Here is a 15,543-nt window from a genome sequence, read left to right on the forward strand (position 1 = left end):
CTTCAAATGACTGAAACTCCTCACTGCTTCAACAACATAAAGTCATCATGGCCCCCCTCTCCCCTCTACTCCTCCTCCTGGGATCGTACCCCCTCTACCGGTACGATCCCAGGACTAGCCAAGCTCCCACAACATGTCAAGCGATCTGCGGTGTCCCACACCATCAGGCTCCGGCTCTAGATCTCATCTGCGTCTAGGCCTGGATCTTCTCTATGAGTGGATCTTGTCTGGCATGAGTGGAACGGCGTTCCTTAAATATGATCCAGCTGGCCACGTAATCATTAGCGCCTCCCACAATCCAAGACCTTAATTGAGTGGCAATTAATCGACCACATTGCCACACAGCAGGAGGCCGTCACAATGTTGTACTCTTGTACAGAGAGGGTAGCCTGCGGAACCTGACTATGTCATTTCCATGATGAAATGATGTTCTTGCTTAAGATGACTGTTATTGTTGGTGTACCCACATGCCATGCTATGTGGCAGTTTCTCACTTTCAGCTATGTGTAGGTTGGAAAGACTGTGCGAATATTAAGACTGTAAAAGAAGAATGAGTGGCCACAACACCAGTAACCATTTGAAGTACTTTAGAGGCTTTTATTTTTAAAAGACAAGTCAAGAGGATGTAAGCAGAAGCCCAAGCATTTCTGCCCAAGATCCGCTGAACTGACATGTGCACGCCTCCTTCTGGCCCTCTGTCATGCGCAGTTCTCCTTCAAGCTTGGACCCATTGGCTCCTTCAGGGGAACACAACTGCTCCAAGGTGTGTACCTCCTTCAAGTGTGGGTGAGCGGCTCCTCTCCAAGTACTGAGCCACAACCTTCCACGCCCGTGCGTCTGTCTCAAATCTCCACTTGTCTCACACTGCTCACACGTTGGCCATGTGGAACGGAAGCCTCTGGGCCAAATAGACCAAAGTCCCCTTAAAGATGTCCCAAACAATCTACATGCTTTATGGCTCTGATATGTTGTTGATGTCGTCTTAGTCCCCATCTGACCTTAGGTGCCTCGCATTCTGGTACCTTGATGGAAGCACAGTTAGCAGTCTGTCTAGAAAACTGGTATGGGGTTTGAGATCTATCCAGGTACACGCAGAAAAAGGTGCATGAAGGCCTGAAGGAAATAAAGCAATCTTGTGTTTTGATTTATAATGATTGAGTGTTTTGATAATGATTAAGTTGGACATGTATGAATATAATAGGTAAAATGACTGTATGTAAGTAATCACTGAATGATTCTGAAGTGTACGAATCATGATCTGTAATAACATGACAACAAGGAAATGATTAAGGTTTGATGATTTATAATAAGTGAAAGAGGTGATCAATGCTTATGATTAATGCTTAATGGAAATCAGCACATAGTTTTTAATATTTGACTGTGTTTAAAAGTTAATCAGAGAAAAGCACATAGTTTTTAATGTTAAAAGGAGAAGGGGAACTTGTGAGTTCCTGCTGTCGCAAGCAGTTCTGAACAGATGGCCAGATGCACAGGATGGGTGGAGCGGTATGGTTGGCTAAGATCAACACGCTGAGGAAAGGACGGGACTTTCCATCCCAGCCAGCAGACAGGAGGGGCCGACGGGGGTTTCCGTGAAATCAGCAGATGTTCAGGAAACCACGTAAACTAACACTCCCCATACACATACATGGCGGAGAACTGTATAAAAGCAGACGGAAAAGGAGAAGTTCTTGTTCTTTGTCTGCGGCACCGAAGTAGAGCTAACACGAAGAAGCAGATCGAGGAAACAACAGCAGACCACACCCTGGAGCCACGGGGAAAGCTGAAGCTTCGTGCCACCAAAGGGAGACAAGTTCCAATCGTCCAACCCGGGTTCCTGATTCGATCGTCGGTCTTACCTCAACCCAAACATTGCAACAGACTTGGAGAAAGGACAAAGGTCCCGGAGGGATAAAAGAGTTGGGTTTTCAAAAGCAATTGAGCCCTCTCTACTTTGCTTCTATTCTAAAGAGGATTTTTCCACACAAAGGATAAAGACTCAGACCAAGGTTTTCGGACGTTCCTGTTGCTAAAGATCCACCACCAACTGGGTATGAGTTGAACTCGCTTCCTAAAAAGCTATCTCAGAATCTGCGACATAGGTTAGGGAAAGAGACAGGAGGGTATGATTGTACATGTTGATCTTATTACACTGCTCTTGACTTATATACAATTGATTATTGATTTGTATGTCACATATCCCTGCTTAAGCTTGCTTAATAAATTCTTACTCTAAAATTCTAATGAGGTTGGTGGACATTGGAATTAATTGAGTCATTTAATCATTTTTCAGTTCTTTTAATAAAGGTAAAACTAAGGTACATGGTTCTAGTGAAAAGGAGGCTTCATAATTTCCTTTGGCGAGAGTAAAATAATGACCCAGGGACTTACATCCAAGTCACTAAATTTAATCTAGCCGGTTCCAAGAGCAAGTTATATTTTAGAAAGCGAGCTACCGTTAACAGGAGTGGTTATTGGAATTATGCAGCTGTGAGGGCTACTCAGCTGACTGTTTCTTAACTGAAACGGGTCGTAACTTCTGGATTGGAGGTAGTTAGAGCTAGACGAATCGCTTTCGATACCAGTTTGAATAGATTATCTCTTATAGATCTCATTTAGGGTAATACCCAGGTCTTAGAGATTTTCCGGACCTGTTAGACAGAGAACTGGTCAGTAGTCAGTCCCGGAGGGTTGTGATGAAGTGGGCGGGGCTAGCTATTGCAGGATAACGGACATGGCGCCCAACGTGGGGCGGTGCCAAGTAGGCGGGCCCTAATACACCAAGTCAGTAAAAACAGATGTGTGATTCTGAATAGCTCACTTGGTTCGTTAACTCTTAGGGAGTAGAGTTAACAGTGACTGATAAGGCCGTCGGTCACAACCCTTGCAGTAACTGTAAAGCATGCAGGTGAGGGAAAGCTTCTACTGAGGATAAGTGATAGTATCCAGACAGTGAAGCCAGTAGCCAACACAGCCTGGACCCATCCCTACTCAAGAGCGCAAAGAGAGGCTTTGGGGGATAGGCAACTCGAAGACAAAGACAACTATGAATGAAGAAGAAAGAGGGGAACTGGATCCCCTGCCAGAGCCAGCAAAGGGACAAGGGGCAAGCAACATCAGCCAAGACGGGGAAGATCATCAAACCCGTCTTTCCCAAACTGCTATATCACAACTTCCTGTAATGTTGATATTACTCGGTGATGGATTGGATTCCTGGACTGGACCACTGAAAAGGACTTTTTTCGAATCTCATTATAGTACCCAAGAGAACAAGGTTCGGGATATAATGAACTACATGATACGGACCCAGATATACTACTGCTCCCGACTTAACGATGGCCACCGACTGGGGGTTGTCAAATGCCCAGTGAAAGTTGCTAAGAAGTTGGAGATTAAAGAGTGGCTAGAATGGTTCGCCGGGCTCCTTGAGGGATGGACCGCTGGTGAGCTGCGGATTGTCTACAGCCCCTCTGGAAAGTATGATGGAGTAGTGAAGACAGCCACAAAGGCAGCGGGCATCGACGGGATCCTGACAGAACAGCTAGCTAGAGGGGTAAGCCAGTACAAAGAGTGTAAAGAAGCCCTGCAGAGACTGTCGACCTACAGAGGCATCAAAAGAAAGGAGCGAGCCCCGGAGAAGGCGGAATCGGAGGTGGCTGAGGCCCCCTCTCGACTGCCCAGCAGAGCCACAACACCGGCTGACCAGCCGAAGCAAGATCAGCAGGACCTGATAGACCTGACGGACGGCGATGACGACATCCCAGCTCGACCGGGATCATCGCGGAACGACGAGATCCCCTCTGAGCAGTCAGAAGAGGAAAATCACGAGGGATCGCTCATCGACGGTTTCACTGAGGAGCAGTTGGAGCAAGCGGCCAGGGATTGGTCCCCTCGACGGGGTCAGGAGTTCGGGTTTCATCCCCGAGTCCACAGCACGGAAAGGAGGCAGCCACTGCCACCTACGGAGACTCCAGCGGGCAGCAGCTCCGACGAGGACGAGGAGGAATCGGATGAGGAGCTATGGGACCCCGGCCGCCCTAAAAAGAAGACCCAAAAGTCGGATGTTTGGAGGAGCACCCGAGAGTTGGCCAAAATACCATCAGAGACCATCAGCTTAAGGCTGCAATCCGGGCTCATGATTTACCAGTTTATTGGAGGAATATGGGACCTTGAAGGTGACGGGCTGATTGTGTTCACCAATGATAAATACAAGATCCACAATCGAAAGTTTCGACACAGCCTTGAAAACCAAGTTGGGAAATATTACCAAAAAGATTCAAAGGTGTTGGAGGCTTCCTGTAGTGAAAAAACTAGAGGAGACGTAGTGATGATGAAGGGCTACAGTCTCCCTTATGGTGCCATAATCCTGGTCCCAATTGATGTTTACGAGAAAGGAGAGAGTCTGGAGGAGTATCGGAAGAAGATGTGGCACGGACTCGAAAGGGGCCTGGTGACTGCCAGCAACGAAAGCATGAGAAGGGTGATGGTGAGCGTGCAGGGACTAAGATCGGCAGATTTGCCAAAGGACACCGCCAGATCGGTCACAGAGAATGGAGTGGTGAACATAGCCAAGACCAACAGTCATTTCTTTGTGTTCAAAGAGGTAGTGGTGGTGGTTGACCCCCGTATGCATCGACTCCGTACGGAGCAAGGTGTACGAATGGCAACTGAAATGGAGGAACAATGCCGCATCAGCCACCCAGCAAAGGAGATCAAGAAATATCCCTTAAAAATACCCCAGAGTGGAGTTTCAAACACCACCCAGACCGGCAAGGCCAAGGTTATGGAGCCACTCAGGATAAAGTTAAGGGAAGCACCAGTCGGGCCAGAGTCCCACGCAGCAAGATACGTCAAAGAATTCTCATTCGAGGGAAGCAGCAGTGAACTGAGGCAACCCAACACGGACAGAGTCAAGAATGAGCAGCTGACGGTCCAGAGAGAAGTAGGACCAATGAAACCAGCCAAGATTCAACCGCTGAACTCCCCCAGGAGGGAACCTCTTCGACAACAACAGTATGAGGACATCAGCGACTCGGAGGACGGAGAAGAGCAACAGGAGATCGAACATTCTGAAGAAGAAGAAGAAGAGAGTGATCACGGCAGCATCTTCTCCGACCCAAGACAACCACCGACAGGGCATAAGACGCTCCGGACGGGACAGCACCGAGGAAAGAAGAAAGAAATAGAAACCTTTGATATCGAGGGTTCTTCTGAGAGATTGGCGAGAGACGTGACCTGGGGCCCCGTACAGGCTAAAGACGGACGGCGTACGTATGTACCAGAGGTCGGTCAGACCGAGTACCAGATTCCAGCAGGATGGGCCAGCAGGCTGGGAGACAAGGTGCTGCTCGAGGTAGAAGCATCAGTCGGGGAGTGGGCTAACATCCTGATGACACCATCCTGCTCTACCCTGACAGCACACTATTCCCTGACCACCAACTTCAGGAATGCATACATGGGGATTATGTATGATGTGATGCTGCGACGACTGGAGAAAGCGGCCTACAAGTACTCCAGGGAGACTCGACAGAAGCTGGACGAGGTGTCGGCTGATGAGGAGGAACCGCAGGCGACGTCTTCAGAGCCAGGACCAAAGATCTCGGTGAGACCACAAGGGGTGTCGGCCCAGCCACCGGCCACTACTACTGGACAAGATGCATACGCAGAACTAAAGAATCTAAGGCTAGTGATTCGGAGTAAAAACGCAGACGAAAACAATGAGGAGTATTTGAAAGATGTTTGGCCAACCGTGCTATCTACCACCAACCACGAAGGAGCCAAAAAGTTGTGGCTGACCAGCGTGACTGCGGACCCGATGGTTGGAACAGAGTCAGCACAGAGCAACTATGAGAGATTGGTGTTGGAGGACATGGACGACGAAGAGTCCCAGGTGAAGGGAGCTAGAGGACGGTTGGACAAAGGAAGCCGGTTGGAACCGCTTTGGCACACACTAAAGCAAACCGTTTCTCCCGCGAGGTATGTGAAGGTACTGCGTGAGGTGACAAAGGGACGAAGAGGAGAGATTGTGTTCGTGAAACTGCCAGTGAGAAGCACAACCGTGGCCCAGATGGATGTGGCAGTGCAGGGATTCGACCTGGAGCAGCAGTACTACGAGGACAAAAGGAAGAAGGAGGCTAGCCAGCCAGCCAAGCCACCTGGAAGGGTCAACATCAGACAGCCATCCAACTTCCAGAACAGGCCGTTCCCGCAAGGCACACAGCCATCCAACTTCCAGGGCCGGCCGTTTCAACAGGGAGCACCACCATCCAATTTCCAAAACCGGCCGTTCCAGCAGAAACCACCAGGACCACAAGGAAGACCGACCAACCCGCCGGCTTCACAAAATCAGCCAGGGAAAGGTCAGTTCCTGACGGATGAGGAATATAGGAAATTGAGCCCAGAACAACGGACGGCCCTCCGTGAGTCCCGTAAAGCCGGGGCCGGAGGGTCACCAAAGTAATGGCGTCCAGGTCGCGGGTCATTTTAGAAAATGCCTACTGGGAAGGGGACGACATCTACGCCAAAGTGGAGGGAGTACCCTACCTGGTGGACACCGGAGCGGAGGTGTCTATGACCCGCAAAGACCTAGAAACAGCAGGACACCTGAAGGTTCAGTTTGCTAATGGAAAAATAGAAGAAATGCCATACGGGACATGGAAAGGAGTAGTGTGGGTGAAAGGTCCTTACAATCTACTCACAGTAAAAGACTTAGATGAACTCAGTAAAAAGAAAGGCACACATCGCCGACTAGAGCGAAGGCTGACGAGCTTGAAAGCAAGGTTGGTGAAAGTCGGCCCGACCCAAACCGGATCCGGGCAGCAGGACTGGTACAAACCGATTGACATACCAACGGTGACAGAACAGAAGCTCGCAGAGAGTGACTTCTCCCCGGCTGGGAAAGAGAAGCTGCGTGAGATCATCGTTACAGCGCAAGTGGCACGGTTCAAGAACGATTGTGGGGATTTGGGTCCAAAGTTTGTTCATCACATCGAAGGTGGGGTTCATCCACCTGTCCGGCAGTACCCGCTGAACCCGGGAGCAGTCGAGGAGATGGACAAGATCGTGAAGGAGCTGAGCGCCCTGGAAATCATCAGAGAGGAGCTCAACCCAATCACCAACAGCCCCATCCAGGCGGTGAAGAAACCTGAATCGGCTGGAGGGGGTTGGAGACCAGTTATCAACTTCAAAGCCCTGAATCGGAGAACAATAGCGAACCGAGCCAGTTTAATCAATCCCCAAGGAGCGCCGAAGTAGAGCTAACACGAAGAAGCAGATCGAGGAAACAACAGCAGACCACACCCTGGAGCCACGGGGAAAGCTGAAGCTTCGTGCCACCAAAGGGAGACAAGTTCCAATCGTCCAACCCGGGTTCCTGATTCGATCGTCGGTCTTACCTCAACCCAAACATTGCAACAGACTTGGAGAAAGGACAAAGGTCCCGGAGGGATAAAAGAGTTGGGCTTTCAAAAGCAATTGAGCCCTCTCTACTTTGCTTCTATTCTAAAGAGGATTTTTCCACACAAAGGATAAAGACTCAGACCAAGGTTTTCGGACGTTCCTGTTGCTAAACTTGGAGGGCATTGGAGTACATTGTCATTTTTATCAGTGAGGAAGATAACTGACTTTTTATAGGGAGAAACTTCCTGCAAAACCGGACTTGGGATAACTGTCTGTCTCCTAGAAATACCTGATCCCTCTGGTAGTCTTTCATTAAAAACCTTGAATCGCTCTTAGTCTGATCCCTCCCTAATGACAGCCTGCCCTGGGAAGCCTCACTACTGGCTGAACCCCAAGACAAAATCTCCATCTGGGTCATAGGGATACTCAAACCCCTCCACCACGTTAAGGTGGCGATTCTGCGGAGGGGTCACCAGCAGATCGCGATGGATGTTTAATCCAAGGGATCCCCCATCCTGAGCAAGCACAAGGCAACAGTGGAGAGGAAAACTCCCTTTAAAAGGAAGACACCTCCAGCAGAACCAGGCTCAGGATGAGCAGCCATCTGCCGAAGCTGGCTGGCTTCAAGAGGGCAAAAATAATAAAAAAAATAAAAATTCACACACAAACACAAAACTGTCAGCAACCCTGTGAAAGAAGAAAGACAGAATTAGTTACAATATTAGTTTACGTTACACATGTTAAAAAAGGGAGATCTATGAAAGTAGTGCTCAGTCTATAAGATAGATATTGACAGAAAATAGTGCCAAGACTGTTGCAGTCTGAGCCTGTAGCAGTAAACTACCTCTCACTGGAGTCAGTCCTGAACGAATAACATGTAACAAAAAGTTAAACTTCAGTACCTGTGAAAGAACTTAAAGAATTGTGTTAGTTCACCATTATCTACAAAGTGATGTTGCTGTGTTCCCATATCCTGGACAAAAATTTTAAAATGTTTATTAAGAAATAAACATGTACTGTTTTCAGAGTTTATGTTTGAATATGTTAATGTTCTCAGACAGTGTATGTTGAATGTAACAACAGTTTATGTAAATCAACCATGCAGCGCCAATTAACCTAACAGTCATGTTCTTACTGTGGGAGGAAGCCGGAGCACCCGGAGAGAACCCACGCATGAAACTTTTATTATGTCTGAACCTCTTTTCTGCAAGGCAACAGTGCTGCCAACTGCGCCATTGTGCAGCCCTCATTCCCAATCCATTAGAACAAAGTCTAGACTATTACAGTATAAATGGACGATGAGAATATACATCACTCCTGTAAAACTGAATAATTTAACCCCATCATTCTAGATTTGTGTATGCATGGAGGAGAAAGGGGCAATATTACATTGCTTATGGCAATGCAACAAAACCAGGGCTTTTTGGGAGGAGGTTAAGAAAATAAGAATTATTTTCAAAGATGTGTTAATGAATCCTGCTCTATGTAGAGAGAGACAGGACAATCAACCATGCAACACATACTCACACCTAAGGAGATTTTGGACAGACCAATTAACCTAGCAGTCACGTTTTTACTGTAGGAGGAAGCCGGAGTACCCGGAGAGAACCCATGCAAGCCACTTTTATTATTTCTGTAGGAGGAAGCCGGAGTACCCGGAGAGAACCCACGCAAGCCACTTTTATTATTTCTGTAGGAGGAAGCCGGAGTACCCGGAGAGAACCCACGCAAGCCACTTTTATTATGTCTGAACCTCTTTTCTGCAAAGCAGCAGTGCTGCGCCATTGTGCAGCCCTCATTCCCAATCCATTAGAACAAAGTCTAGACTATAATAATATAAATGAATGATGACAATATACATCACTCCTGTAAAACATATAAGCAATTGGTTCCTTTTGTACATGTCTGAGGGCCTTTATGTATATGTGTATGGAAAAAAAAAATTCCCTTTCATATCTTTTATCCATCTTCTCCTTTTTGTCCTCTTCATTTTGCAAGTACACCGTGTACTCTGAAGTTGTAAAGGCAGGTGTAGTCCAGATTGCCCCAGTTGCTGTTCACCTGTAGATTTACATATCTGAAGGAATCAACTTTATTGGCCTGTAAGCCAAGACAGATACAAATTAGGGAGGTTAGATTGATAATCCATAGTTACAAATAGACAGACAATAGAAACAAAGGAGGTCTGTCTTATGGAAGCCTAGTTCAACTGGCCTTGCTGTAAATAGTTTGTCTCAAGATATCATGGTAATTATATTGAGGTTTTACTAGCCAGAAAACAAAATGTTATGTAGTAACACTGGGATTTTATTGTTTGTTATACAGAGACAAGGAAAATTATTGTTTTGTGAAAAGTGTTGTGACTTTTTTACACTTATATGTTAAGTATAATTTGCATTACTCTATAAGTGACTTAGATAGAGGAAGTCGTTTATTTTTGAAAAATGCTTAACAGGATCTGTTCTGTATTTTGTCACTGTCTTGCTTCTGTTGATTTTGGTTGCTAGGTAACAAACAGCCGTTGTTATCAGCTGTAACTGTTTTCTCCTCAATAAAAACTGAACAAAAATGTTCAGTAAAAGAAATCCGAGTCTCCGATTGAGTCTCTTGATTGAAGAAGATTCCACACCGTAACAATAAGACGTTGACTTTTCGTTTTTTGTTGTCAAGACATAATAAAAGTCTTATTAACGAGATTTATGCCAAGAAAAAATATTTTCCTCCTTAAGTGATGGCCAAAAAAATCAACAGTTTTTTCCATCTGTTCAAGTTAATCACTCTGTATCTCTGTTTTGGAATAGTTATGGTTAAATAACAAAACTTGTAGCTACACATATGCAAGGTGGTGCATTTAGGCACTATTTCTAGCCAATATAATTGCTACAATCTTGACTAATTAATTAATTTTTCAATGCTATCTATCAGTTACAGTCTCTCTAAACAGCTCTGGATGTGCAGAATTAATATAATTTTTAATGGATTAAATAGAAATTTTCATTGGAGCATTTTGAATGGAACAATAATACGGTACTTTATTTAAAGTATTTTTTATTTTAATTGAATGCTAGTAATACCCAGTGAAGAACCTTATGGTTGTATGTTCGGAAATATGATCAGTATTTATAACAGGGTCAGTCACTCTGGGCTTCTGTGAGAACAGTATTTGGTTCATAAAACATTAATTTGACACATTTACAGGAAGTTTGAAGGTCTGTATTTGGTCGCCATCTTCATCATACAAGAAAGTTCCCAAATGAGTTTCCCCGTCTTCTAAATTCTTCTTTCCCTGAGACAAAATTAGATAGAAATGCAGTTCATTATCTTGTTCTTTCTAGATATGTGAAAGTTAGTTGGTGTATCTAAAAACATGTCACATCCTGAGATAAGCAGAAAATTAATTAGTGCAGACAGAAAGTTTGCATAGTTTAGAATGAGATCAGGTGATGTCATACTGAATCAATGCTATCACATTTTAAATGTATACTTAATATATACTATAGGTGGATATATATGTTTTACAGTTTTGACACTCTTTTTACTTGACTTACATAGACAGAAAATTCTCTAGGAGCACTAGAGATTGAGGAAGTTGGGGAAACAATTTTGGGAATATGACCCAGGGACACATGGGTGACGGTGGCTTTGTGGGACAGTGCTATGGATAAACGTCCCGGGAAATCTGCAAAGGCCCAGCATTGTCCTGGATCCAAAGTAGTTCTTCCCTGAAAACAGAGAACAAAACAAAGTTTAGGTGGGGTACCAAGACTCAGAGAAAAGAAAACCGTAAAGCCTAATATTATATCAACAAGAAACACCACTTTTCCTAATATTCATTTAATGATCTGAGTATCATTCAGACCTTAATAACAATGTTTGGGCTAATAGGAGGTAGCCTGAAAGAAGTCCCAAACAATCCGCACGCTCTATGGCTCTGATACGTAGTTGAGCTTGCCTTGTGTAAAATCATTGCTCCTGTACACAAAACACAAAAACAGAAATAATGTGAGTCAGAAAAATTTAATACTGAAAATTTGAAAACTAGTTTATGATCTTATTTGTAATGGCTCACCTTGAGACTCCAGGGCAAAGTTGGCCCACAGATCTGCTTGTGGTAGAAGGTAGTCAAGCTTTCTCTCCAACAACTGCAGCCTGGAGGGATGTCCCTCATCCTTACATCCAGAGATTGCAACCTGTGCACAACATAAAAGTTAACAGCTTGTTCTCGTGTTTGTTCATGATAATTAAATCAGTGTTAAGATTAGGAAGAGAAAGCCTACCATGTCTATTAGAGTTGGTGTGGCAGATAACTCTGAAGGTTGTGATTGCAGGGAAATAATCCTCTTAAAACAAGCTGATAAACCTGAGCAGAAGATGACAGTGAGACAACATTCAAAATACAGACTTTCTATAACACTTCCAAACTGACTCTTTGTAGAAGGAGAGTATTTACCAAAAGCAACGAACATGAGAAAGACAAAGACAAAGATGTTAAAACCAAACTGCATCAGATTCATCAGAGTGTCTATCATCTGTATTTCTTGGTCAGTCAGGTAGTTTTCACGACTATCAATCCTTCCTCTAAATGTTACTTCCCTATTTGCAGGGCGCCTCTTTCTAGCCCTAGATGGAAAATATACAAGTGAGTTAAGATATACATTGATCAGCAGATGACTGCATGAAACATAAGAGTTAAAAAAATTGCTGATTTAATATACCTGACTGGCGTCTCTCTGTATGAAATAACCGGGTTTCCATACATGTCATAATATCCGTTGTTTCTCAAACGTTCACTTGTTCTTTGCATGACTAAAAAAAAACAAAGACAGGGAAATGTGGTCAGTAAAATATCTCTTCTCTATCTAACTCTTCAAATGGATGAATTCCTATAGGAACTTCTCTCTTATTGACAAAGGTCCCAAAGCGCCTGATGACAGAAGATGATGATGTCACATAGTCAGCCTATGTGACATCACAATGCTCAGCAGAACCTGCCCACAATTCATTTCTGGCTCCTCTAAATTCATTTCAAACATTTAAATAAATAATGTCCATTCTGCTGTTAAATTAGTCAATCAAATCACTGCTCTCAACAAAATCAAGAAATGTTTACTTCCCTACTGGCATTTACATACAGTTATTGCACAGTTTTTTAGACATGTTTGATAAAAAATTTCCACTACTACTCTAGAGCGCTTTCTCTGCAAAAACACACTGTATTGTACATTTCCTGTTATATGTTTACAGTTCAATATGCACATTATGTACATTTTGACAAAGTTGTCCTACTCAGTTGCACATTATTGAAAGTTTTTGCTATTGTTGTTGTTAATATTGTTTTCATATGTACTTAAAAGTTTAAGAACTATTGTGTGAACTTGTATATATCCGAATGCAGTTGTTAAATCTTAATTTTTTATTTCTATTCTATTGAACTGGTAGACTCTCGTGTGAATAAATCAATGGATAACATAACTAGGACTAGGTACAAGAGTGCTTTGTATCGGACTGGATTGAAACTACTAGAAGAATTAAACATCTTTTAGAAAAAAAATATTTTTAACATAATGCTGGTGAATAGTTAAAGAAACACATTGCAAAATAAGTGCTGTGTTGTGTTGCTCAGACTCATACAGATTTATTTTACCAACTTTAGAAAATAAAAGTTTAAAAAAGGAAATATAAATCAGTTCTTGTCTTTAATCCTTTTTTGATTTATATGAATTACAGAAGTTAGAGGATATTATACAAAAATAATACTCACCTGAAACCAATGTATATAAAGGAAGTTGTACCTTGAGTATGGTCATGTACCTCTGACAGCAAAGTGAACAGAGTGATTCATGTTGCTGAGTTTTGTGATCTTGTGAGAAGTGATGTCAGTAACGCGTTACTTAGTAACACGTTACTAGGCCTGTCACGATAGCAAATTTTGCTGAACGATTAATTGTCTCAAAAATTATTGCGATAAACAATAATATTGTTTGAAGACCTTTTTACACTGAAAATGATGTAATAACGCATGCGATTTCTTGCCAAAGTTAGATACACTTTATTTTCAAAAGAACACTAAACACTGGAGCTGATAAACAAAATAAACAAAACAACCAAAAACAAAAATAAAATGGATTCTCAGTCTCCATTAACAAAAAACGTACTGGAAAAAAAACTAAACATAAAGCCAAAGTGTAAATAAATACTGCATTCAACCAAAACAGGGCAGATTATGAAGTGTGTATATTATGTTGCCCTTCAGTAATAATTAGATTTAAATAGAGAAGATGGGCACATCGACTACCTGATGCAATAGTTCACACCAGAGGTGGGGACTCGAGTCACATGACTTGGACTCGAGTCAGACTCGAGTCGTTAAAATCACGACTTGAGACTTGACTTGAAAAAATGCTCAAAGACTCGGACTTGACTTTGACTTTCATGCCATTGACTTGGGACTTGACTCGACTTGAAGCTGTTTACTTGAAAAGACTTGATATTTTTTACTCAAAGTCTTAAAATTTAAAACACATTATTTATAAAGTGGCATCATTAATTAATTTCACTCATTCCGTATCAATACCACTATGGTTTTCCTCTCTCCTTATGTATGTATGTGTACGTAGCTGCAGCACAACCAATCAAATTAACAGGATTTGGACGTTTAAAAAAACGCGGCAAAGCTACAGAGCTCAGGGAACGAAATACGAAGTAACCGCTCGAATATGCTTCCGCGAGTAATTTCTTTTGGCATTACAGCATTACATAGGTTATGAACTTTCGACTAAAAACCGAACTGCAACTTGCAAAACATGCAAGAAGAGAATATCGGATGGAGATGCCACGACGTCCAACTTTGTCCGGCATTTGAAGCTTCACAAGAATCGGTAGGTGGCACTTTTCTTTTGCTGTAAGATAGTTGACTTTAGCTAACTTCGTGTTAGCATGTGTACTCCGGGTTAAATTGGTGATTATTTACCATAAATCCGGTCCTTCAAATGCCTCCACAAATAATGTGCACCGTGTTAGCTCAGGAAGCCGGTGGATAGTGAGCGGGGCTCCGGAACAGAAAGCAGATTCTGGACCTGAACACAGGGAGCAGAGTCTCTCTGTCCCATCATGATGATGAGCCGGGTCTAGTATCATCTAAGGATGGTTGGTGTATTTGAAGACATCTACGTTGGGAAATTATATTGACAATATATTGTTTTGACAGGTCAGAAAAAAGAGGAAAAAACTGCTGTTATGGTTCTTTGTATTGTGCTGTGGAAATGTCAGCATTTTCGTCTTTTTTTTTATTGAATATCAAGTTTAACAGAACTGCGCAATAAAGTGGTCCAATTTAAAAATGTTTTTATACTTTGTGTTCAGCTACACATGTTCTATCATTTGAGATAAATACATATTTTAAAACGAACAAATGGTCTATTATTTGAATTTTATGTATAATTGCAAATAAAAAAAATAAAAACGACTCGAAATGACTTGAAATTAAAGGTTCCTGACTTGAGACTTGACTCGACTTTTGCCTGTCTTTACTTGAGACTTGACTCGGACTTGAGGACAAAGACTTGAGACTTACTTGAGACTTGCAACACAGTGACTTGGTCACACCTCTGGTTCACACTACAAGATTTTTTGCTCCCATTTTTCCCCTTACAACAATCTTAGATCGTTGGTCTTTCTAAGATTGTGTGGTGTGTTACGGTAGATCATCGTTGCCGCTCCGATCTAAATCAGGGATTTTTCTCCACTGGGATCTTAACGTAGCCTGTTGAATGTGACAGGTAGCCAATCAGAAAGCGCGGATTCTCCGCGTTTTCTGTGTTAGCTCGGATTCTCCGCGTTTTCTGAGGGGAAATTAAAGAGGGGAATCCCAAACAGCTGACACAGCGCAACCCCAAGTCCAGCGGACATTGGAGATGATATGTGGAAACAACATTAATGTTTATTCAACATGCAAAGAATATAGAAATGACAAGGGGAGGAGTTGGAGCGAAACCGGTAACGTTTCAGCTGTTCTTCGTTAACGTGAAGTAAATAGGTTCTAATGATTTTCATTCAGTCAGGACTTTACGCTGACACTAGCCACATGCATTGCAGGTAGATTGTAGTAAAGCATTGATTAATGCCTGGTTTTAAAATTAGTTCACT

The 15,543-nt window shown here is 43.1% G+C and overlaps 1 protein-coding gene across 2 annotated transcripts; it reads right to left on the reverse strand.

The window, feature by feature from the left end:
• Positions 1-583: 583 nt before the first annotated feature.
• On the reverse strand, positions 584-12,242 carry LOC114144129 (SUN domain-containing protein 2-like). 2 transcript variants are annotated; one of them, XR_003595412.1, is made up of 8 exons: positions 11,849-12,242; positions 11,676-11,758; positions 11,468-11,588; positions 11,258-11,370; positions 10,947-11,120; positions 10,595-10,684; positions 7,624-9,498; positions 584-1,022 (listed from the first exon to the last, which is right to left on the reverse strand). XR_003595412.1 is itself a non-coding variant. In XM_028016637.1 (7 exons), exons 1-7 carry the CDS (start codon positions 11,925-11,927, stop codon positions 9,385-9,387), a joined length of 774 nt encoding a protein of 257 aa, XP_027872438.1. In that variant the 5' UTR covers positions 11,928-12,242; the 3' UTR covers positions 7,595-9,384. The 2 variants fall into 2 exon arrangements, 1 of the variants encoding a protein (XP_027872438.1); XM_028016637.1 differs by lacking the exon at positions 584-1,022 and having other exon boundaries at positions 7,595-9,498.
• Between the last annotated feature and the right edge of the window lie 3,301 nt (positions 12,243-15,543).

Source organism: Xiphophorus couchianus, chromosome 5 (genome assembly GCF_001444195.1).
Source record: "Xiphophorus couchianus chromosome 5, X_couchianus-1.0, whole genome shotgun sequence".
Lineage (NCBI taxonomy): Eukaryota > Metazoa > Chordata > Actinopteri > Cyprinodontiformes > Poeciliidae > Xiphophorus > Xiphophorus couchianus.

Coding starts and splice junctions, on each gene's coding strand:
- LOC114144129 (XM_028016637.1), bottom strand. CDS start 11,927: ATGATAGACACTCTGATGAATCTGATGCAGTTTGGTTTTAACATCTTT. Junction 11,371..11,467: donor CTTTGCCCTGGAGTCTCAAG/GTGAGCCATTAC, acceptor TTTTGTGTACAG/GAGCAATGATTTTACACAAG. Junction 9,499..10,594: donor TACAGACCTTCAAACTTCCT/GTAAATGTGTCA, acceptor CTTGGCTTACAG/GCCAATAAAGTTGATTCCTT.